Source organism: Suillus clintonianus, assembly GCF_016758775.1.
Source record: "Suillus clintonianus strain FC179 chromosome Unknown DEU56scaffold_198, whole genome shotgun sequence".
Lineage (NCBI taxonomy): Eukaryota > Fungi > Basidiomycota > Agaricomycetes > Boletales > Suillaceae > Suillus > Suillus clintonianus.
Window position 1 is genome coordinate 26,307 of NW_024539422.1, and position 21,995 is coordinate 48,301.

General features: G+C 47.9%; 6 protein-coding genes across 6 annotated transcripts; 2 read left to right on the top strand and 4 right to left on the bottom strand.

Moving 5' to 3' along the window:
- Positions 1-262: 262 nt before the first annotated feature.
- DEU56DRAFT_936198 (uncharacterized protein) lies at positions 263-2,926 on the bottom strand (the record flags this gene model as incomplete). Its single annotated transcript, XM_041358813.1, has 7 exons — positions 263-491; positions 580-664; positions 771-824; positions 1,299-2,298; positions 2,333-2,518; positions 2,606-2,711; positions 2,802-2,926. The coding sequence occupies 7 exons, from the start codon at positions 2,924-2,926 to the stop codon at positions 263-265; spliced, it is 1,785 nt and encodes a 594-aa protein (XP_041200933.1).
- Positions 2,927-5,396: 2,470 nt separating this feature from the next.
- On the bottom strand, positions 5,397-5,997 carry DEU56DRAFT_713224 (uncharacterized protein; the record flags this gene model as incomplete). The annotated part of the gene is made up of 2 exons (XM_041347543.1): positions 5,397-5,668; positions 5,718-5,997. Coding segments are annotated over 2 exons (552 nt in total), but the record flags the coding sequence as incomplete, so codon positions are not given.
- A 4,135-nt stretch (positions 5,998-10,132) lies between these two features.
- Positions 10,133-11,347, bottom strand: DEU56DRAFT_749691 (WD40-repeat-containing domain protein; the record flags this gene model as incomplete). The annotated part of the gene is made up of 5 exons (XM_041349457.1): positions 10,133-10,511; positions 10,560-10,619; positions 10,671-10,930; positions 10,976-11,163; positions 11,215-11,347. 5 exons carry the CDS (start codon positions 11,345-11,347, stop codon positions 10,133-10,135), a joined length of 1,020 nt encoding a protein of 339 aa, XP_041200935.1.
- A 318-nt stretch (positions 11,348-11,665) lies between these two features.
- Positions 11,666-12,507, top strand: DEU56DRAFT_920091 (uncharacterized protein; the record flags this gene model as incomplete). The annotated part of the gene is made up of 3 exons (XM_041358388.1): positions 11,666-12,151; positions 12,208-12,300; positions 12,355-12,507. 3 exons carry the CDS (start codon positions 11,666-11,668, stop codon positions 12,505-12,507), a joined length of 732 nt encoding a protein of 243 aa, XP_041200936.1.
- A 554-nt stretch (positions 12,508-13,061) lies between these two features.
- DEU56DRAFT_711916 (uncharacterized protein) lies at positions 13,062-13,331 on the bottom strand (the record flags this gene model as incomplete). The annotated part of the gene is made up of 1 exon (XM_041347519.1): positions 13,062-13,331. A coding segment is annotated over one exon (270 nt), but the record flags the coding sequence as incomplete, so codon positions are not given.
- A 2,193-nt stretch (positions 13,332-15,524) lies between these two features.
- On the top strand, positions 15,525-16,262 carry DEU56DRAFT_711107 (uncharacterized protein; the record flags this gene model as incomplete). Its single annotated transcript, XM_041347497.1, has 2 exons — positions 15,525-15,845; positions 16,110-16,262. Coding segments are annotated over 2 exons (474 nt in total), but the record flags the coding sequence as incomplete, so codon positions are not given.
- Positions 16,263-21,995: the final 5,733 nt, after the last annotated feature.

Sequence of the window (21,995 nt, forward strand, 5' to 3'; positions counted from 1 at the left end):
CCGGAGCCAGGGTTCTACGTAGTAACATGACTGAAACATGTGGTACGGAAACTTGACGATCCTGTGAAGTATACTCGTTACTGTGACGCACTCATTCGTTTCATGTGTAAGTACATAAATTTGCGCGTTGCGTATGAATGACATTGACATTTCTGGGGCGTTTATACAGCACAGCGTGCTAAGTAAAACGCTAGTCAACTCTGAGAATCTGAGGTATCCCAGCATAAATATTGTTGTCGATGGAGGCTTGACACGATCGAGATTATCCTTTTTTTGCGCAGGCTCCTTGTTGACGTGAGTGGAACGTGGGCTCCCGTTGTCTCTCTGAACCCACGCTCTTCAAAGATAGGGACTCCATGTCTGGCCACACATCCGCCATGTTGCCGAAATCTGCATCACTTAATGTGGAGACACCGTGACCTTTCCACGTAGACACTACATATGGAATGTAGTGATAGTAATACAGCCGAACAGCAAGGTCCACAGAATATCTTTTGTTGTTGTTGTGTCTCTGTTGTCACAGCTAGCAGAAGACATTCCGTGGACCCTCAAGCTTCAAGCCTCAGTCTCTGTTCCTACCTGCGAAACCGAACGTGTTTTTCCCAACTAGTGATTACTTCAACCCAACCAATGTTGGCCCTCGCAAGTTCCTTGTTCGCGTTTGCTGCTCAGACCAAGCTAATCATGAAGAGACAGATTGATAAAGAGGAACAAATCACGACTCTTATGATGAAAACATTCGTGATTGTCCTCTAGAACAGTAAGCTTACTCGTCAGTCTATACTCCTGTGCCGCCGGTGCTATTGTCGTTTTCATCATTGTCTCTGCAGAACAATTATAGATATCTCTGAATCCTCAATCGACAATAACACGTGTTACCAGAGTCACGCAGTTATCTCTGGTCTCCCTGTTCATATCATGCACTTCGTTAATGTTCGGGACTGCTATCATCTAATATGCAGTAACGCTTGAATGATGCTCAAGTTGCTCCGAAAAATTCAGTTGTGTATACATAGACTGCCTAGAGGTGGACAAAAAGTTTATTTGATGTTGCAGGAGAGAGTCGACAGGACTTTTTTTTACAAATTATGTATCATCCGTCGGAATAATATTGGTACTGAATAAGTTTGGAGTAAGTGCTCATCTGTCTGTGAAGTCTTGACTCGCTATGGATGTATAATATGTACTGACCTCAACCCCACCCTTCGAACCTCTTCACTGCGGATTCAAAACTGTTATCCCGTCGTAACCGCTGGCCTAAACCGACTCGAGTCTACGATGTACCTCACCCCACAAACCTTCCATTGCGGATTCTTCCTTGTCCGATAAAATCCTCGAAAGCTTAACGCTGTCCAAATCCTTCAGGAGGGATTGGAGCTCATGCTTTGAGATACAGTGTGAAATATATGTCTTTGTGCGCGTGACAAGTGCATCAAGGAACTTGGAAAAATCAGCGGAAGATAAGGTATCGTCACTGACGAAATGCCATGCCATCCTCATGAGATTCCACCACTGTTTGCTCGTGATCGTGACAAGCTGAGGAGCGACATGCTCTGGGCGAGCAAGTTGGATGCGGAGGAAGATTCCAGCAAGGTAAAAGTGGGACTCATGAGGCTGGTCCCAAGAATCAGGAATGGTTCTGATGCACCTCCCGATATGGCCGTCTTTGTCTAAGTGAGGGAGCCAGTCGGGAGTATTTGCAAGAGCGAACACGAGACAGAGATAGTAGATATCATGGTCGGCGTCGAAGGTGTCTGGATGAACTGCGGTGAGGAGAGCTGGGGAGAGTTCGGAGAGCACCATGTCTCGTAATGGCGTATCCACTCCGCCAGCAATGATCTTAGCCAGATGATCTCTGAGATCATAGGCTCTAAGTAAGGCGCTATGTCTGCAATCATTGCGTTTATCTGAACCCATGTAGCCAATGAGTACATGGCAGTAACGAATATACTGTGGGGGATTGTCGAGCGACGGTGCCGGCAACGCAAGGAGTACCAGACGCTGAATGCTAGGTAGCGGGGAGCCTGCTAGATGACTGTCGTTTGGCCACTCAGCGTAATCGAGCAGCTGAATGGCATTGGTTAACAGGTCGTCGTATTTTGAATGTTGGGTGGGATAAACGGCTATCAGGACAGCGTCCCAGAAGTCTTGTTGAATGTACGAGCAGGATAGAAGGTCGAGAAAAGCACAAGCAGCACGAAGGCAGAAAGGGTCGTTGCTTCGTGCGTGCTGGCACGTAGTATAAATGCGAGGGCGAGTACCAGCTGTCGACTCAATCAATTCAGACCTTAGACCTCTCTTGCATTACAAACATGAAAATCATCTCACTCACCACGATTATCGTGTACGTCGCAGTGATGGCTGGGGTCGCTATCGCAGACAACCCTATCGGCCAATTCTGCTCCGCCCCTGGTGAGTGCTCTCCCAGCCTAGCATGTTCTGGAACGTTCGGACCTTTGGCTGCGTCCTTATGGTTGCTTGTAGGTGCTCTTGGGTGTGCACAGGACGCAAGTGTTAACTATGGGCATTCATTTATCTTCGAATGCGCATCGTCAGGCAGGTTCATACTTGAAGCACCCTGCGGTTGTAACGGTTGCTGTCTCACCACAACCAACGGCGGTGCGTACTGCATAAGCCTGAGCGAGACCTGAGCGCTGCTCTCCCTCGCGAGTCCGAGTGTAGGTGGGGTTGTTTGGGTCCAAGGGAGTTCGCTGATGTAGCAAAACAGGAGTAAAAGTGAGAAGGAATTCTGTGGTCTACTAGTGTCAATGATATGACATGAACATCTGGACAAACACTACCTAGGCAATTCCTCGCCGTGATTGAGTTGCACTGGTGTTGTCCCAGCATCCCCAAAAGGAGCATTCCTGCATGGACAAGTCAAGCTGCACTTGGCAGTGATAGGAACTTGCCTATCCATGTACATGAATGAGAGCACTAGTACGTTGATCGGGCTGAGTCAAACGGGATCCCGGGTAAAGCAGCGTCGTCCAAGGTGTATAAAATGCGAGATGTTGAACCTAGTGAACACGTGCCTGATGTATAGCTAGCCGATTCAGAGATTGACCCCCCATGGGCTGGTCCTGAGATCTGAGAAGCCACACAAGGACATCTTAGACAGTGGATAACAAGACAGAAGGATGTATGGGTTTTTTTGGCTAATAAGCTAGTTAGATATATCCTTCCCTCACTAACAGGTCACGGTGGGTGTTTTCGAAATTTCGCGCTTACAGTTACAACTGAGTCAAAATTGCAAATCATATGTCAAGAATCAAATTTAAAGTAGACATAGTGGAGACATTTGGATGGTGTCACAGAGAGCTCGAGTATGTATAACAAAAGTTAAGCAAGTACAGCCGTGTTGGTGATGTGTGAATATACAAAATTCCAGTACCACGACCCCCAGCAGACAAGACGTAAGTATCACTGCCCACCAAAACCATAAATAACCACGGTACATAATGCCCGTAAACTGTGACAGAATGAGACAAATTTATTGAATGGACACCGGTTGAATGACCGGTGTAACATCCATTGAAGGGAGGAGAATGATGGCGGTTGTGATAAAGGCATGATAACGCAGTTCCGAGATATGAGTGTTGTGATCAGGCGATATATTATCATCTAACGAGAGACCCGGCACTCAGTCGTGGGCAACAAGGAGAGGGGAAAGACACACACCAGGTGCGGACTGCATGGTGCTCATCATGCGATGACACAGTAGCAGTTTTGGCCTTGATTATTGGTCTCCTGGTCAATTGGTACTTGGGCTTGCGTCCCTTCAGAAGAGACGGATTCCGCGAAGAAGGCGGGTAGGGTGAAGAACAAATCCATGGCTTACGGCGTCGAAGAATAAATCGAAGGTCAACGAAGATACTAGTAAAGCTCAGGAAGCTTTCAAGGGAATTCGAATTACTAGAGACTCATCTCTCAGCTCTCGCATATTTATGCGTTTCCAACAGGCATGACCTCCGGCAGCCTCGAAGGAATCGGGGGACTGACAATTGGCGCAATGTTCCTCATCGAGTATAGATCGAGTTGCGAATGATGAATCTTGGGATGAGATGAGATAGCACACACCCTGTAACCATCTACGCTAGAATTATGGCTAGCGGTTAGGTATCGAAACACCTCGATAAGAAAAGACAAAAGGACCAGGTCCTACGTCTGATTATGTCTAGTTGGAAGATCAAATTTGTTCATCATTCCCAGCGAACATCGGACAGTGCAAGAGACGCCCGGAGTGACACATAGTGCACCGCCGACTGAAACACCCCTTGCACAATCCCTGCAGTACGAATAATAGTACGAAAATCGGTCCAAACACAGTATACGTACGAATGTGATGGAATGAGAGCAGGGAAGTGGTCTGAAAGGCACGCGACGCGCGCAGCCTGGACGATGTTCTTGACCTAAATATTCGAGGAACACTGAGCAAATATTTGAATCAGTACCCATGCTGCAAATAGTAAATACTCACCATTGTTGTCGCTTTCGACTTGCCAGTGTAAGACTACTCGGGAAAAGTAAGCTCAGTCCCGGGGTATCGACGGTCCAGGATTTAAATATTTATCCTCTTCTGGTTCATTTGGCACATCGGGGATTCGAATATTTAAGACTGGTTTGAATGTCGTGCGAAATGTCAAGATAATACTTAATATTTAGGTTGTCGTCTTAGCGGATGTAAAATTTCAAATGTTAAAGAGGTCTTGCACGACAAGAGAAATATAAAGTATCAGCGAACATTTTCTTACTGTCTGAATGTCAATGACAATAAGAAATATAAATATATCTTTAATGCTGGCATAAACTTCGAAATGAAACTTCACATTTAAGACTCGAAAAAACTTCAATTTTAGCACGTGACTGAACATCTGCTCATGTATGAAGTTTAGACCGTCGCTTAGACGGGCGTTAAAATTCAAAGTACCCCCTGACAATAAAATGTGAAAATAAATCATCAAGTTTTATCTCCAGATAAAACCGATCGCCCGACGATCGCCCACTCACGGCTGAATCATCGCCCACTTACAACGTCATCGCCCACTTGAGTTTGAGATGCGAAATATATTAGGGGACCAGACGAGCTAGAACTTAGAAAAACGCATTAACACACTCTTATTCAACTGGTACAGACCAACAATAGCATGACGGGGTGGACAGCTTATATATTGTACATGTACACGAATGTAGTAGAGTGAAACCGAAAATCAACCCTGTTTGACAGTAGTCAGACACCGGTGATTTCTCGAGGTGAATGAATGTACTTACAAAATCATTTCAACTTGTATACAGGCTAGTGCTAGTGCCTAGTGCTAATTCTCTGTAAAAGCTGAGCAGGAGATTAGAGACGCACAAGTAACAACCAATTTATTCTTACCACTTGCGTTGGTGGCAAGAAAACTGCAAGACGCCGCGTCGACATTTTTCATCATTTTGTTGGTGCCTGCATTGAATTTGAGTGAGCCTTTCCACTTCGAGCCAGTCATTGGACCGTTCGCATCATCAGTGAATGTATGTCGCTCGCGTGAAACACCCAGTCGAATGTTGTCCAGGCGTGACTGGAACCAAAATTCGCATTGACTGGACCAGAACCCCACGTTTAGTCCTGAGGCAGCCCAGGCCTGGGGCCTGGGCCACCAGGAGACGATTTCAACATTCCCGTCGTCTAGATTCAAACATAAGCGCCTCTGTCGATGTAAACAAGAGAAACTTACTGGTATGCAGATAATACGTCCCGCACATGAAATCTACCTCCTCTTCTGACAGCTCATCATCAAAATAAGTCTGGCCATTAATGTCCAGCATGAGGCCAAACGGTACCGCTTCCCGCGAAATGCCATCGAGAACGGAGGGGAGAACATCGAACCCAAGACTATGTAAAGCCAGCCGCCATATGAGGCCACCATGAAGAAGTGCCGCTCTTGCGCGAGGCTGGTTCATGAACTCGTGACGGTGCTGCTCGTACACGATGTAGTCAGCAAAAACAGGCCTAAAACGGGCGAGTCTGCGATCCTCGGGGGGGAAGACGTGTCCGAGCGAGTATGTACGGAGTTCCGTAGGTGGGCGTCGAGCGTCAGGTGGAACTGAGATTGGCTGCAACGTCTTTATAGCGATTCCTTTTTCAAGGAGGTTATACGCGATCTTGGTGATATCCGAGCCCCAGTCACGCCGGAGGCACATCACAGCCGTGATAGCGTCGGGAACCGCCAGTTTCCAGGGCACCAGATTTGACGACAGTGACTCGATTATGTAGAGCCGCTGCTTGGGTTGTTGCACATAGGAAACTCGAATGTGTGCATTCGAGACTGACAGGGACGAGTCAGGTCCTAGATCCCAGAGATCGGGCGGGATGTCTGACAACTGAGATTGAGGGAGCGTGACGAGGTAACCTATAAAACATGTGATGACATGCTTCTGTGCGTCTGGAATTGACGTGATATCCGTGGGGTTGTTGCCGACGAGTCTGGTTAAGTGAGTCCACTGTGTCTTGCGAGTCCAATCATCGAATGTAGTCGATCTGCCTCGGGGTGTAGTGGTGGATGCTGCAAGGCGATATCCGAGATGAAAGTGCAAAATGGAGACAAATCGCTCAACACTACGAGTGTACTGCGTTGAGGGTGCAACCTCATAATGACCGAAGTAGGCTTCGATGTCTTTCAAGAAACTGGACAAGGGTGGGGCAGGGGCAGGGGGAGCAGGGGTAGGTTCAGAAGGAGCAGACGCAGGCGGGAAATCATCTTCCTCCCAATCGCCATCGGGAACGCTGGTAAGATCCAATGCATCGCACAAATCCCACTCGTTACGGAACGAGTCGTATACCCTGGTAGACTTGCTATACGACATCCAAGTCATTGGTATCTCAGCCTTTGTGAGACAGATGCGTTGACGAAAGCCGCCAAACTCGTCATTAGGTTGCCATTCAAACACCACAACTGTGCTGGATTTGCCAGGAATGCCGTGGTTCATGGCTGCCCGCTCACGGCTCTGACGCGACTGCCGTTGAGCTGGCGTCTCCGTCTCCTCTTTCCTCTTGTTCTCCTGACAGCGCCGCGCAAAGAATGCCTTGAAGTCTTCTCCTCGCTGCTGTCTAGAGTGGGGTTGGGAGACCGGGAACAGAGAGTCCGCATGTGCCTCGGGAACATCAGACACGGGCTGTGCCCCACTGTTCTCACCCCATCCAAGGGCGCTATCGTCCCAGTTAAGGACACTCTGAGTGTTGTCCTCTGGTCGACCCCACGCACTATCGTCCGGTTGACCCCACGCACTTTCGTCCAGCTGACCCCAAGTGTCAGGCGTCTCCTTGCGTTGGACTTCCTCGGTCGCACGGGTGATAGCTGCCGGAGACGGGATATAATGACGCAAGGTAAAATCAACGGCAGCAGAAGTATCCCCAGAAACGCGGACCCAAATCGGAAGCGAGAATTTCTCAAACATGGGCAATTGAACTTGCCAAGGACAGTGAATGGAAGAGATCAAGGCTCCCGTACGTGGCACGTTTGTCGTCAGATCTCCAACGAATGAGCGCGACAACTCAAGAACCCATTCAGCGGGTATGGGATGTTGGGGGTTACTCGTTAAGATAGCCGTCCACTGATTGGCACCTTGGTATCGACGCGTCATGATGTACCACGAGCAGGTGGCGGCAATTACTGGAAATCCGTCAGGCAATCACGAACGATGAATAAACTGGTTGACTTACATAGAAATGCATCGCGCGACCTTATTGCAACCTTTTTAGCAAGGTTAGCGTCTGTATGCCACCGTTGGTACCCATAGGAAGTCGGAGGGCGTGGAAGTTTAGTCCCCCATGGAATCAATAATCCAGCACCCAAACGTTCCTGGCACCAGAGCAGTTTCTGCTCTAACTCGACCCATTTTGCCCGAATATCGCGGTGGAGAATGTGCCTTCCCAATGTATCTACCTCTGTAAGGAGGGAAAACCTGGAGTGGTTGAGGCATCCAAAGATTGGCCCATCGAAGCTAGGATTCAAAGGTACCAGGGGAAACCACGGACGAGTTCCGTACGCCCAGCGAGTGGTGAGTGGCGTATTACTATCGTCGGGAGAACTATCGTAGTCTTCGCGAGGATCCCAAGGAGGCTCGTGAGGTATGACGTCGGGAAGGGAGTGTGCAGTGAGAGAGGTATAAACCTGCCCATCACGGACGATGACACGGAGATTGTTACTCATGGATGCGAGGAGACGCAAAGAGTATCACAGTCAAGACTACTACCGCAACAGTACAAACCGTTACGTTAGGTCAAGATCAGAGACGTTGAGTATATCGCAGTCGTTGAGAATATCGCAGTGCAGTCGTTGAGAATATCGCAGTGCAGTCGTTGAGAATATCGCAGACTCAGAGTATCACAGTCAAGACTACTACCGCAACAGTACAAACCGTTACGTTAGGTCAGAGACGTTAAGAATATCGCAGTCAAGACTACCGCAACAGTACAAACCGTTACGTTAGATGAGGAAGAAGGTAACGAAATGGGAGAAGGTTTGGTGCGTCTAATATAGACGTAGCGGAGTTTCAACAAACAATTACCATATCAGTGGCAACAATATGGGGTGTGGTCTGTGGCGGTCTGTGGCCTGTGTGGATTGAGACAAGCGGAGGCAAACAAAACAATGCCACTGTGACTTGGGATGAGTGGAGAAAATTAAAAATTAAAATTAACAACAGAATTTTAACTATGTGGCTTGAGATGTGAAGTAAAGAACTTGAGTTAACCTTGGAGTTGGGATGTTGACGATGGTGATGGAGCCAGAGAACGCCGGGCGGCACGACAAGTGAGAATAGGGCTGCCACGGACGTCGAACCAGGAAGCGACGGATGTCGACTTAGAGTTAGGACATTGGCGGTGGGGATGAAAGTAGAGAATACCGGGCACGACCGTACATACAGTCATGCCCTGGAGAAGGTCGTGAAAGGTTGCTGCGACGAGACGATAAAAGAGGAGTTAATGCAGGGCATGACTGTATGTACAGTCATGCCCTGGAAGAAGGTGAGGAAGGGTCGTTTTCGACAAGGAGAATGGGAGCTCGACAGTACAAACCGTCGAACCTAGTAATAGTTATTAATACCAAGTTCCATAAAGATGAGGGACTTAGAACTTTGGCGACGAAAGCGCCCAACAATCACAAACACCCATATTAGGAAATTGTTACATAACATTGACATTGACTGCTCCATCTCATCGTCCCCATCCTCGAAGCACGACAGTATGTACTGTCGTGCTCATCGAGTTCATCGTTCCTATCTTCGGAGCACGACGGTATGTACTGTCGTGTCTCCTATCCCATTAATCAATTTACAAGTCCAGCCGTCAACACACGTCATCCAACTCGCTTTCGCTTATTGCGACCCCTTGGATCACGTTGGCCCTGTCTTCTACGTCAGGTAACCAAGTCGTTTGTTAAAATCCAACCCCATTGACCAACCGTTAAACAATCCAGCCGTTAACATCTGTCATCCCCTCCACCGTACATACAGTGGAGGTGGAATTGACTCAGTCCATCTACCAATGCGGTGGAGGGCATAATGCAAAACCTATGTCTATGTTCAACTAGTGTGCTACATGTACTGGACGAGAGATAGGTCCTTCGTCTCTTCATCTCCTTTCGCTGCTTGTGGGTAATCAGTATCGCGCTTGCCCCTATGGTCATCTTTGTCGATCGCTCCGTCCGCTTCTTGAGCTAGCTCCATGATCTTTGCCGCTAATTCCCGGAGCATCATAATGTCATTTTTGACGTATCCTTCGGTCGGCCCTTCCTTATCGTCCTTCTGGATATCTACATACTCGTCAAATATCATGGCAGCTTGGACACGCTGTGAAAAGTCATCGGCCACATTAATCATTGTTGCCAAAGTCATGTACCCATGTACACGGTTCAGTGCGCTATCCTGAAGGTGCGTCAGTTAGATCCCTGCTGACCAACTGGCCCACTTACCAAAAAGCTGTCTCTATAATTTATCAGCAGGAAGACGCTCATAGATAGCAGTGCCAGTAGTCGTGTCAACATAACCAGTATGTGCGACAGGGACCAGTAATCCCCTGAGGGCGCCTTGGATACCTTCGGCACTGCGTAGTCATACGCCCATATCTTGATTGTAGTTTTCCCGCGCCCTAGCACGGGCGAAGTGCTGGCAATTGTGCAGCGGCCATTGAGATCGCGTGCCTAAACCAGGTCAGTGACATTTTTTTCCGACTAGTCTTAATACTTACGGATATTGTTTGCACAAGGCCAGTGTCCGCATGGTGGAGGGTTTGAAGTGTCTCCCCTGTCTTCCGATCAAATATATATACTAGCCCATGGTCACTTCCTCCCACAACTACCTTGCCGTCTTCCCCGAATGCCACTTGCTTCGGGACCGATACGCTTGGCAAACCAGTTGCAAACGTTCGAACAGGCTCACCATCACCTTCAAGGCGATATAATGTAAACCCGTCTGTTGCATTATCAACAATGAACACGCCCCGCTTGGAGTACACCGCAGCATGACCACTATATAATGTCAGTAACGCGCCCAGGTCGAGAGCGGTAGTTTCTCACATCACTGATTTGCAGCTAATTTCTTGCACTATGTCGCCATCTTCATCCTTCAGTTTCATGCTGTTCGGCTCTCAGCATCAGGCAATGAAAGTATGCAGTGGAAGGACTGACAAGTTGCCATCATAGAGCCCGAACACATAGATGCTCCGGTTATCTGCGAACACTACCGACTTGGGCACCGTATTTTCAAGTCGCACTGCGAAGACGGGCTGGAGCTGCGAGCTTGTATTGAGCGTCAGAACCTGAACCATTTTGTCTCTAGTTCCGACTACAATTCGCAGGTTGCCGTCAGAGGAAGTTGAACGCCATGACAAGCATGTGATCTCAAAACCCGATCCCAGTCTCCTGGCACATATTTCCTGGAATTTTTCCTGTTGGCGTCAATGGACGGTCGAACAGCAAACCTAGGTGCTTACATCTGTGAGACTGCGTCGCAAACATACGATATAACCCAGGCCTGTTCCATAGCAGAGGGTTTCTGCCGTGGTTTTCATAGTCGTGGCCCAAATTGCGCAACTGACTGTTCCCCTTGATTCATGATGATTGGACGAAGATGTGAGTTCTTTCCGCGATGTGATATCCCAGAGTTTGATTCCCTCGGTTCCTGTTTGTTTGTTTGTTAGCCCTGTCTATGACCGAGTTTCTTCTTTCTTACCACCGCATGCAAGCAGGTGTCCATCATTAGAAATCGCAAGTGCATGGATAGAGCCATTATAGGCAGTTAAACGGGCGAGCAGCTTGTAACGCAGTGGCTGCGCTGACTTGTTGAACAATGCAAGGAAAGACATTATGATATAATCCGCTGTAGTCGCCCGCTCACAACGTATTTATCTGTACTTCTCATTTGTTTTCAAATACTTTTGTATCGTTACCATATTTGTTTGACTCCATGGTAACTTCTAGTCATCGTCGACGCCATTTGTGTGCTATTCTTCTTATTCTTCTCTATGGCCCTATTATTCTTATTATTATTCTTTACAAGCGCTATTCTTGGTTACCATTTTCGAAGCCCCTTATTGTTTTCGCTCAATATGGTAATCTGTTGAATACTTTACTCTCATGAACCGTCCTTAAGTTCCAGGTAGCTACTCGGTTCTTTCTCTATCATGCGCAGTACTACCATTGTTCCACCTTTCTATGACTCGGAGCCTGGTGCTCCACCACCTCTTCCCCCAATGCTCACGGACCAGCTAGAGCTGTTTGGCAACGCCAATCGTCGCCCGACTACACTTATCGCCGATGAAATCCTAGTTCCTCAAGCTAGTATCATTTCCACTGCAAGGGCTTCGTCGTCTACACCCGCCCCTGAATTCAAGCTTGCGAAGCAGATGCGCAAGCATTCTGATCACTCTACCTCTCCATACACCAAGAAAGTCACTTCCACGCACTCCCATTCTCGAATGCCTTCACCCTCAGATTCCTCAGGCGCTTCGGATTCTTTCTCAGACAGTGACTCCTCAACTTCGAGCGCGAGTTCATCAGAAGACTCAAAGATTCCTAAACCTGCCGGTGAACCTGGGCGTCCGGGGCGTGGGGGTTACACACTTCGTGAAGCTTTAGATTGGAATCCAAAGGCATACGCAAAATTCAAGGTTTGCAAATTGTCATTGTACCCTTAGTATTGCAAATTAACTCGTGAATTCCTAAGAGGTCTATGCATAGTCTCATCGACAACCACCTTGACACGACAAAATGCGCTTCTGGCCAAAGTCCTGCGCTATTGGAAGTCGTGCGTGGCAAGGTGAACAGTTTCTCTGAGTCTCGATATTGTCAATGAACTAATCATCTCTGACAGGCGCTCGACAACTTCCCAGACCTTGACAATTATAACAACTTGTGGCCAGTCAACGATTTGATCATGACACGCCTGAAATACACGTCTGGACGTGCGAGACGAAAGGTGGGAGAAATGGCTGTAGGCAAGAGCAAGTGCAAGGCCAGGAAGTGATACCCCGACTGCATTAGATGTCTCCGTCATTATTACGTGCTGTATGCATTCTATATCAAGCTGGCGTTCAAAGATTAGTAGCCACGAGTTTTACGCGCATCAGGGAGAGCGAAACTACATCATGCAAGTCATCTGCGAAGCTACCCAGAACCCGTCAGTATCAGTTCAAGCCGGTGCTTTCGAATGTTTAGTCAAGATCATTGTGGCACTGTACTACGACAATATGGCTTTCTATATGGAACAGATCTTGTTTGGCATATATCTGCAGTCCAGCTGAGAAACTCGGTATGTAACAATGCTTTAAATTATACTACTACTCCACACCTTGCAGCTAACCGACAATTGGTACGAGTACTCAGGGGTTTCACAAGAGTAAGATCGCGTGGGAGCCTAGCTCTTGGACGACTACTTATGCTTTGCGCAAAGCTGAAAAGATAGTTATGGTAGGCTCAATAGATTATCGAGTTTACTCACTGGTGAATTATAAAGTCAGCAAGTGCATTATCTCTGCCTCGCATGTTCACAACTGAGGGATAGTTGACTCCAACCCTCATAACCACTGCATCGCCTCGGAACTTATGATCACCCGTACTAAGAAGCACGTTGGCTCGGAGACGAAGATGTCGCTTGAAGAAGATGCAGAATCGATGGATGTGTCTCCCTTCGCACACATTCACGAAACAGTTGTGAACATAAGGCTGCACGGTAGCCTCCTCGAGAAGACTTTCAGGAACAGGAAAACGCTGAGCAGTGCGTGAGCGGCCAGAGCAACGCGTCAACATGGTGACCTGACGGGGTCTGGTCCACGATGCTGAATATAGCCTGCACCACAGGTGAAGCTCCGGGGTCTGATTTGAAGGTAAATAAAGGGTGTGAGGTAGTAAGCGATAACTTACAGCAGACGTTGGAAGGATATATGTGCGAGTGTTTACCATCTGATTATAGTTTGATCAAGGCAATAATCTAAGAGGTGGGCGATGAATGCAGGCGATGAAAGCGGGCGATGGAAGCAGGCTATAGCAGTGATCCGTCTTTTAATAACTTCACGTGCTGAGTCAAAAGACAATAACCATAATCGTTTCGGATGTAGTTGACGAAAAAAATAGCGGGGAGCCAAACCGAAGCATGACAATACTGCAATGATAATCCTGCGGCGCTAGTTGTCAAGGGTGATGGTACGAGGTAATTGTAAGAGCGAATAGAGCAAGATAATTGTAAGTGCGAATAGAGCAAAAGACAACTGAAAGCGATGGAGATGGGCCTGGACCTGTTGGAACTGTTGTTCATTCATACAACCAAGACGTCTAAAAGAATCAAGACAAAAATACATGCACAAAACTTAAAAAGACCCACGAATGATGTTTGCAAACTGACGATGAATTATTCCCCCGCTATGAGCGCCAATAACATTGACGTCGACATGCAGCATCCCGAGTTTCAGCAAGAAGACGTACAAATGTCTCATGACGCGGATTTATTTGGTGGCGATGAAGACGATGAAGACGATGATAAGGGTCCTGGCGACTTCATGGATGTTCTCAGTCAGCCTCCCACCAGTGTACCGCGATTCGACATCAGTCAGCCTCCCACCAGTGTACCGCGACTCGACATCAGTCAGCCTCCCACTAGTGTACCGCAATTCGACATCAGTCAGCCTCCCACCAGTGTACCGCGACTCGAGCGACTCGAAAAGAGGGCCAGAGAGGAAGTGGTATGTAGATAGTACGAATCAGCTTCCATGACTCATGATACCCATCCAGATATCTGGGAAGCGTCGCATTCAGGAAGTCGACTATTCGCAGGTACTTCGCCAGACTGTGTATGAACAACAAGAACGTATTAACAACATTATAGAGGAAACTGAAGTGGTACGCACGAGAAGCTCATTGGGGATACACTGCTGATCATACCGGCAGATACGCCGAGAAGCTCAAGACCACATTGAGGAGCAACGACGTCTTGCAGAAGAAGAGCATGAGCGCCACACGCGCGATTTCAACGAGCGATGGGAAAAGGCTCTGAGAGAGCGAGAGCGGGAAAAGCAAGTAAGTGCAACAGATGCATTCAGTCAGATGCATGCTTACAAGTTAATAGGAAATTCACATATGGCAAGAGCAGCAGCAAGCACTGCTGAGGAAGAACGTTGCTGAAGAACTAGCACGGCACGAAGCAAAAATAAGTGCAAAAAAAGACCAAGAGGTGAGAAAGAACGACTGACCAAGGAATTACTAATGATGGCAAGTAGTTGGCTGAAGAACTGGCACGACACAACGCAGATTTAGATACAAGAAAAAATCAAGAGGTGGGGAAGAACGACTGAGCACGGGAATCGCTAATGATGTCAAGCAGCTAGAAGAACGCGAGAGAGCCATTTTTGCCGAAATGGAGCGAAGGCTACAACTAGAAATAGAAAAAATGAGGGTAGAAAAAGAGAACGAGCTCGCTAACATGGAGCAGCGCTTTGCAAGACACGGTAGGCAACAGCATGCGGCCACGGAAATCGGCACAGACCCCACCCAAAGGAACGCTCAACAGCCACCCCACACGCCCCAGAAACCACAGCTCAAGACTCCGTGCCTCGAGACGATTAAAAAGATCAGGAAGGCACGTGGAACAACACACAAGATGCGTCTGGTATCTGTAGTAGAGGTAAGTACTAAGCAGTCGGAACTCGTTTTAAACTCACGTCATAGCAGGACGCTGACGAGCCTATGGAAACGCATCGAGAACGATCATCGTCAATTGAGCAAGAGCCACAGCGATTTCAGCCTGACGACGTCTACCCTATGTCTGCGATGGAAAATGCGATCTCCAAAGGCATAGAGGCGGCACTCAGACGCATCCTCGTCAATAAGGATATTTTGACATCCACGAAGCGTAGTCCTCGAAGGAAAAAGAAGCAGGATGATGAAATTAGGATAGAAAGGGCCGCAGATTTGAGCCACGAAAGAGACTTCCTTCTTGTGAGAGTTGAATTTTTGACGTATATGCTGATGCTAAGCATGAAGTAGGGTGAAATCCGGCGTCTCCTCAAAGATACCTTCAGTATATCTCAAGACGCAGATTTTATTGTGCACCAGCCGGCGGATCGTGAAGATGTGTACTCGTACGAGTACGAAGATGGCCCAGGCCCCAACACCCAGAATCTGGCCTTTGATCTCAAAAACGGATTTAACACCCCCTGGAATGCGAAAATTCTCGATATTCTCCTTGAAGAATTGAAAAAGAGGAGTGTAGAAGAGGAGTGGCCGTTCCGGAGGTCGGATGCCTATTATAAGGCAATACTCGAAGATCGCTACAAGCGGATGCGGATGGTCTGGAGAGCAGCCCAACCAAAGGTTACAGCAAAGGGCTGCTTGGAGACTGCGGAAGAAGTGGAGGAGAGGTTGATTGCAAAAAGAGGTGAAAATCTGAAGTCGGTTCGTCAAACAACTCGTCGGCGAAATGTATGTCCGCAGCATGATCTCAAGGCTCTTCGGATACTAATGCGTCTATAGAAATATCTCCGCAGAGCAAAAGTCCTGGAGCAAGTTATTGAGCTGAAGAAAGATGGCGAGGACGACGACCTACCAGCTTGGCAGTGGCTTCAAAAACTAGTCAAGACGCTGGGAGACGGGGGTATGAGTTCAGAAGAAAGTGATATCGAAAACGACGTCGAATGTGTGCTCCGGGTCAAGAACATGGCATGGCGTCGCGGGATAGAGCGAGAACTGAATATCATCGATAATCAGAGAGTCTTGGATGATGAAATTTTCGCGCCCCAGGGTTCCAAACCAATGAAGAGGATACGCGCATCGGGAAATTCGACGACTGTACGGAACCCGGTCACTGGATTACCCAAGGCCCTATACAACGGCAGATGGTTTGATGGTCTTACTGGAGGTCAGGTAGAAAGGTTGAATGTGTCAGATGAGACGTTCCGATGGATGAAAGTTGGTGTAGCATAGTAGCGTGTTGAATAGACGGTGTAAATGAACCGCAGGGAACGGAAGATAAGTCAATTCCCCCTCCACTGTATGTACGGTGGAGGGGATGACGCGTGTTGACGGCTGGCTGGATCGTTGCGAGAGCGAGTTAGCCATTGCCCACTCCACTGTATGTACGGTGGAGGGGATGACGTGTGTTGACGGCTGGACATGTTGGTTGATTAATGGTTGGATCTGTCAACAAATGGGCTTACCTGACTAACGGGCCAGCGTGATCTAAAGGATCAGCAGTAAGCGAAGGCGGATGACCCGGAGTTGATGGCTTGATCATTCCGCGAAAAAGGATGGAGTTGGCGAGGTGGTGGGTGGTAATGGAATAGGAGACACGACAGTACATACCGTCGTGCTCCGAAGATAGGAATGATGAACTCGATGAGCACGACAGTACATACTGTCGTGCTTCGAGGATGGGGACGATGAGATGGGGACGATGAGCAGCTCGAAAGTACAAAGGATGAACTCGATGAGCACGACAGTACATACTGTCGTGCTTCGAGGATGGGGACGATGAGCAGCTCGAAAGTACAAAGGATGAACTCGATGAGCACGACAGTACATACTGTCGTGCTCCGAGGATGGGGACGATGAGCAGAGTACAAAGTTCAAACTGTCAAGCAGTCAATGTCAATGTTATGTAACAATTTCCTAATATGGGTGTTTGTGATTGTTGGGCGCTTTCGTTGCCAAAGTTCTAAGTCCTGTGTTTGTGATTGTTGGGCGCTTTCGTCGCCAAAGTTCTAAGTCCTATGGAACTTAGTAACTATTACTCTAGGAGGTTCGACGGTTTGTACTGTCGAGCCTCCCATTCTCCTTGTCGACAATGACCCTTCCTCACCTTCTTCCAGGGCATGACTGTATGTACGGTCGTGCCCGGTGTTCTCTACTTTCATCGTCACCAGACGTCTCGTCGCAGCGACCTTTCACGACCTTCTCCAGGGCATGACTGTATGTACGGTCGTGCCCGTTCATCGCCACCGCCAACGTCCTAATTCTAAGTCAACATCCATCGCTTCCTGGTTCGACGTCCATGGCAGCCCTTCCCGCCCGGCGTTCTTTGCCAACGATCAGTCCACACCAAGCTCAGGTCGCCGCCAGCTCTCCCTGACAACAGAGTTATATCTTGTTTGGTAGTTCTTGTAATGAACGTCATATTTTCGTACAAGGCTTACTGCTGTCTTGTTATTTCATTACTGGAAATTGCGAGTTGTTTCTTTTATTGTTGTTGTTCGTCTGACTCAAAAGCTTGCCTACGCAGTCGTTTCTTGCTCTCCAATTCACTCCCATCAATTCATAGAAACGACGGTACATACTGTCGTTGCTATTTGCCCCGCTCTTCATGCCTGTGTCTCGCTCACTGTTCAAACGGTGCTTCTGTGAGGAATGCATCGAAACCGGTGATCGTGCTGAGGATGGCACCCCTAAGGGGGTACTCATTGCAGAACGTCTTATGGCTGCACATTTACAACGCACCAAACGTACCCAAGCAGAACGTGCTGCTGCTGGCTCTCCCCGCACGAACGCCATCACGGATTTGTTAGTCTCACAGCTGGACGCACTCGCTCTTATCGACAACAAACCGCCTGTTTCTCACCCCAACCCCACTCCACCATTATCTATTACGGCTCTCGCGGATGATCTTGAGCAACTCACTTTGCTAGATCATTTTGTTGCCCATGAACCCAGAGTCGCTATTTCTGGCGACGTCTCCCAAAAGAACATACATCGGCCAACTGTGAAGGCCTTGAGGGTCCTCGATAACATAGAGTTCCGCGTTCAGCGGTGCTTTCGGTTGTTACTTGCGGGTAATTCCAATGATGTTGGTCGCGAGCTACTATTGCTTCGCACAGCTGTGGAGTCCGTCAAACGAAAAGCAGACCTTGTGGTCACACGGAAGAGGGCAATTATGTTGGAGATAGATGGCTTAGAAGCTCAGTTCAACAGTCAAAAGCCTCCCGAAATGGACTTACGTGCAGCAGTCGAATTTGATACCAGTAAGAGTCGATTATCTTCATCGTGATCGTGTCCTGAATAGTCAATAGATGTTCACCATGATTTTCCGCTGGATCAGTGTGATGAAATCGCACAGGTCGCCTTATTCATCACTGTGACGTGTAAAGTCATCATGGGGGTCAGCAAGCGAGCCTGCGATTTCCTCTTGGGACTTATTTCAATCATGTTATTCCTCGCTTTCCGGAGATCGGATGGTAGCCTCAGCTCTTCCCATCAAAATGTGCTCAGGCAAATTCCAAAGAGTTTCGACACCGCGCTCTCAAGATTCCATCTCACTGAGAAAACTGTCGTCTATGCAGTCTGCCCCAGTTGTCACTGCACTTACAGCCCACATCATGCAGACGGCTCAACTATTCCTACATATCCTGAACGTTGCACACACCACCCCACGCCAGAGGCCGAATGTGGCGAGTCGTTGCTCAGCCCTGGCCCTGATGGAGTAGTGCGACCGAAGAAGACATTCGTTTACCACGATTTTAAAGACTACCTCGCCGGTCTCCTCTCCCGTGCAGATATTGAGGGGGCGATGGATCAAGCCTGCGACGATTTGCAAGACTCTATCAATTCCCCCCATCCGCCTTTGATGAAACACGCATTCGAGGCTCAGTTTCTCCGTCAATTTTGTGGCCCAGACCCAGGTTCACTTTTTATTGATAGAGGAGATGAAGGGCGCTATGCTTTCGCCCTTTTCGTGGACTTCTTCAATCCGGAGGGCATTAATTTGCGTGGTGCCAACAAATCCTCTGGCATCATCTCTATGGCATGCTTGAATCTACCATTGGATATCAGGTATAAGCCCGAAAACATGTATCTTGCAGGAATCATCCCAGGTCCGAAACAGCCGTCCCTCGAGCATCTCAATCACTACATCCAGCCACTTATTGATGACATGGTAGACTCATGGGAGCGCGGCATCAATTTTTCCAAGACTGCTTGTTTTCCCACTGGCCGGCTCGCTCGCAGCGCTATTGTTTTGGCAGTTTGTGATCTTCCTGCCGCTCGTCATCTTGCTTCTTTAGCTGGAACCAGTAGCCATTTTTATTGTAGCGCGTGCAATTGCTACCATAAGACCACGTACGGTAGAGTGGACTTCGAAAGCTGGAAACCTCGTGATAAAGATGAACTCCGGAAGTTCGCTGAGCGGTGGAGGGACGCTGCGACAACCTCCGAACGAGAGAAACTATTCAAAGCTCACGGTGTGCGCTATTCAGAGATGTGGCGTTTGCCATACTGGGATCCCTCACGCCAGCTTGTTGTCGACCCGATGCATTGTATATTGGAAGGTTTAGTCCAGCATCACTCACGTACCCTTCTCGGTTTGACTACAGCAACCACTTCATCTTCATCGACTTTACCCCCTCCGGCCTTTTCATGCGACTTAGGCGATATGCCTCCGGGGATGACTTCGAAGGAAATGACTCAGGTCGCTGCTATACGCACCCTTCTTGTTTCCCAGTTGTCGTCCGATGACGAAAATCTGGATAACCTAAAAAAATCGCTGTTTCGCAAGAATACGGGACCTCTCAAGTTTGTTTGCGAGGCCTTGCGATGCGCTCCCCAGAAATCTAGTAGATTGTTCAAAATCGACTACGTCAAAGCTCTCGTGGAATGGGTAAGTTCTTAATATGTCTACTTTGTTGCGACTTTTTTATGTTTGTTCTCAGCGCTGTGGAAAACCTTTTGCTGCTCCTGAGAAGGAGCTTCAGCTTGGTTCTCTAGATGCCCTTCATCGTGTCCGAGATGTCATCCAACAAATAACCATTCCATCTTGGTTTACTTCAGTCCCAAGCGATTTCGGAAGCGCATCTGCTGGGACGATGAAAGCAGACGAATGGCGCTCTCTAATCACCGTCTACATTCCTATTGCCCTCGTGAGCTTGTGGGGGGCCGGTACCTCGCATCCTTCCGATGAAGTCGGCACTCACCTTAGAGCTGTTCTCGACCATACTATGGAACTTGTTTGCGCGGTGTATCTCACGTGCGCCCGAACAACGACTGTAGAGAGAGCACACGCGTATCGCATCTCACATTGCGCTTTATGTTGGAAATTTGAAGAAGATATACCCTAACATCGCTCTGCATCCAAATCACCACGCTGCCTTCCACATATACGACTTTCTACTCCTATTTGGCCCGGCCCACTCTTGGTGGTGCTTTCCTTTCGAACGTTTGATTGGAATACTTCAGCGTCTTCCAGTAAATCATAAGACTGGTGAGTTTTTACGGAACACCAGTGTAATAGCGGGACTGACTTTTCAAGGCGAGTCGGAAACTACCATGTTATACTCGTTCATCAAAACTTCAAAACTTCACCGTTGGCTCAGTCGAACCTGACTGTTCGCCGGCTATTCAAGAGTGCAAATTTCTGTTTGACAGCACGTATGCTCCCAAGAGCGCTGGAACTCTCGGTGAAGAACGTGCTGAAGATCCTTTGGACGACAGTTTACAGGCTCCTTCCTCCGCTGTAGCTGTGGCTGTTCCTGAAGCCTTGTTTGCGCTTATCAAACGACGCACAGCAATATTACGCGCACGACTAAAATTCAACGGGATTGTCTATAGCAGAGCCTCTACTCACGTCGGGAATAGTCAAGTTTTTTATTATTCTCAGGGTGACCGCTTATCGTCTCCTGTCCCCGGCAGTATCCAACATATCTATGCTACACCCACGGGTGAACTGGTGTTTGCTGTCCACAAGCTCCTCCCGCGTCACGATCAGTCCATTGATCCATTTGCTATGTATCCTCATTTTCCCGCCAAAATGTACTCGTCAAGCTCAAGTAGTCATTTGGAAAATGTCAAGGTATCCTGGGTTGTTAGTCACTTTGCTCAATGGGCAGTTTCGAGTGATACTGTAGTCATACTATCTCTATCTCGCGTAAGTACAATTCACCTCGAGAAATCACCGGTGTCTAACTACTGTCAAACAGGATTGATTTTCAATTTCACTCTACTACATAGTTTCGCGTACATTTACAATATATAAGCTGTCCACCCCGTCGTTTGAATAAGAGTGCGTTAACGCGTGTTTCTAACCGAAAGGCATCGCTTGTGTCTATAACTTATCATCTAGTCCCCTAATATTCAGCATCTCAAACTCAAGTGGGTGATGACGTTGTAAGTGGGCGATGATTCAGCCGTGAGTGGGCGATCGTCGGGCGATCGGTTTTATCTAGAGATAAAACTTGATGATTTATTTTCACATTTTATTGTCAGGGGGGTATTTTGAATTTTAACGCCCGTCTAAACGACGGTCTAAACTTCATACATGAGCAGATGTTCAGTCACGTGCTAAAATTGAAGTTTTTTCGAGTCTTAAATGTGAAGTTTCATTTCGAAGTTTATGCCAGCATTAAGATATATTTATATTTCTTATTGTCATTGACATTCAGACAGTAAGAAAATGTTCGCTGATACTTTATATTTCTCTTGTCATGCAAGACCTCTTTAACATTTGAAATTTTACATCCGCTAAGACGACAACCTAAAATATTA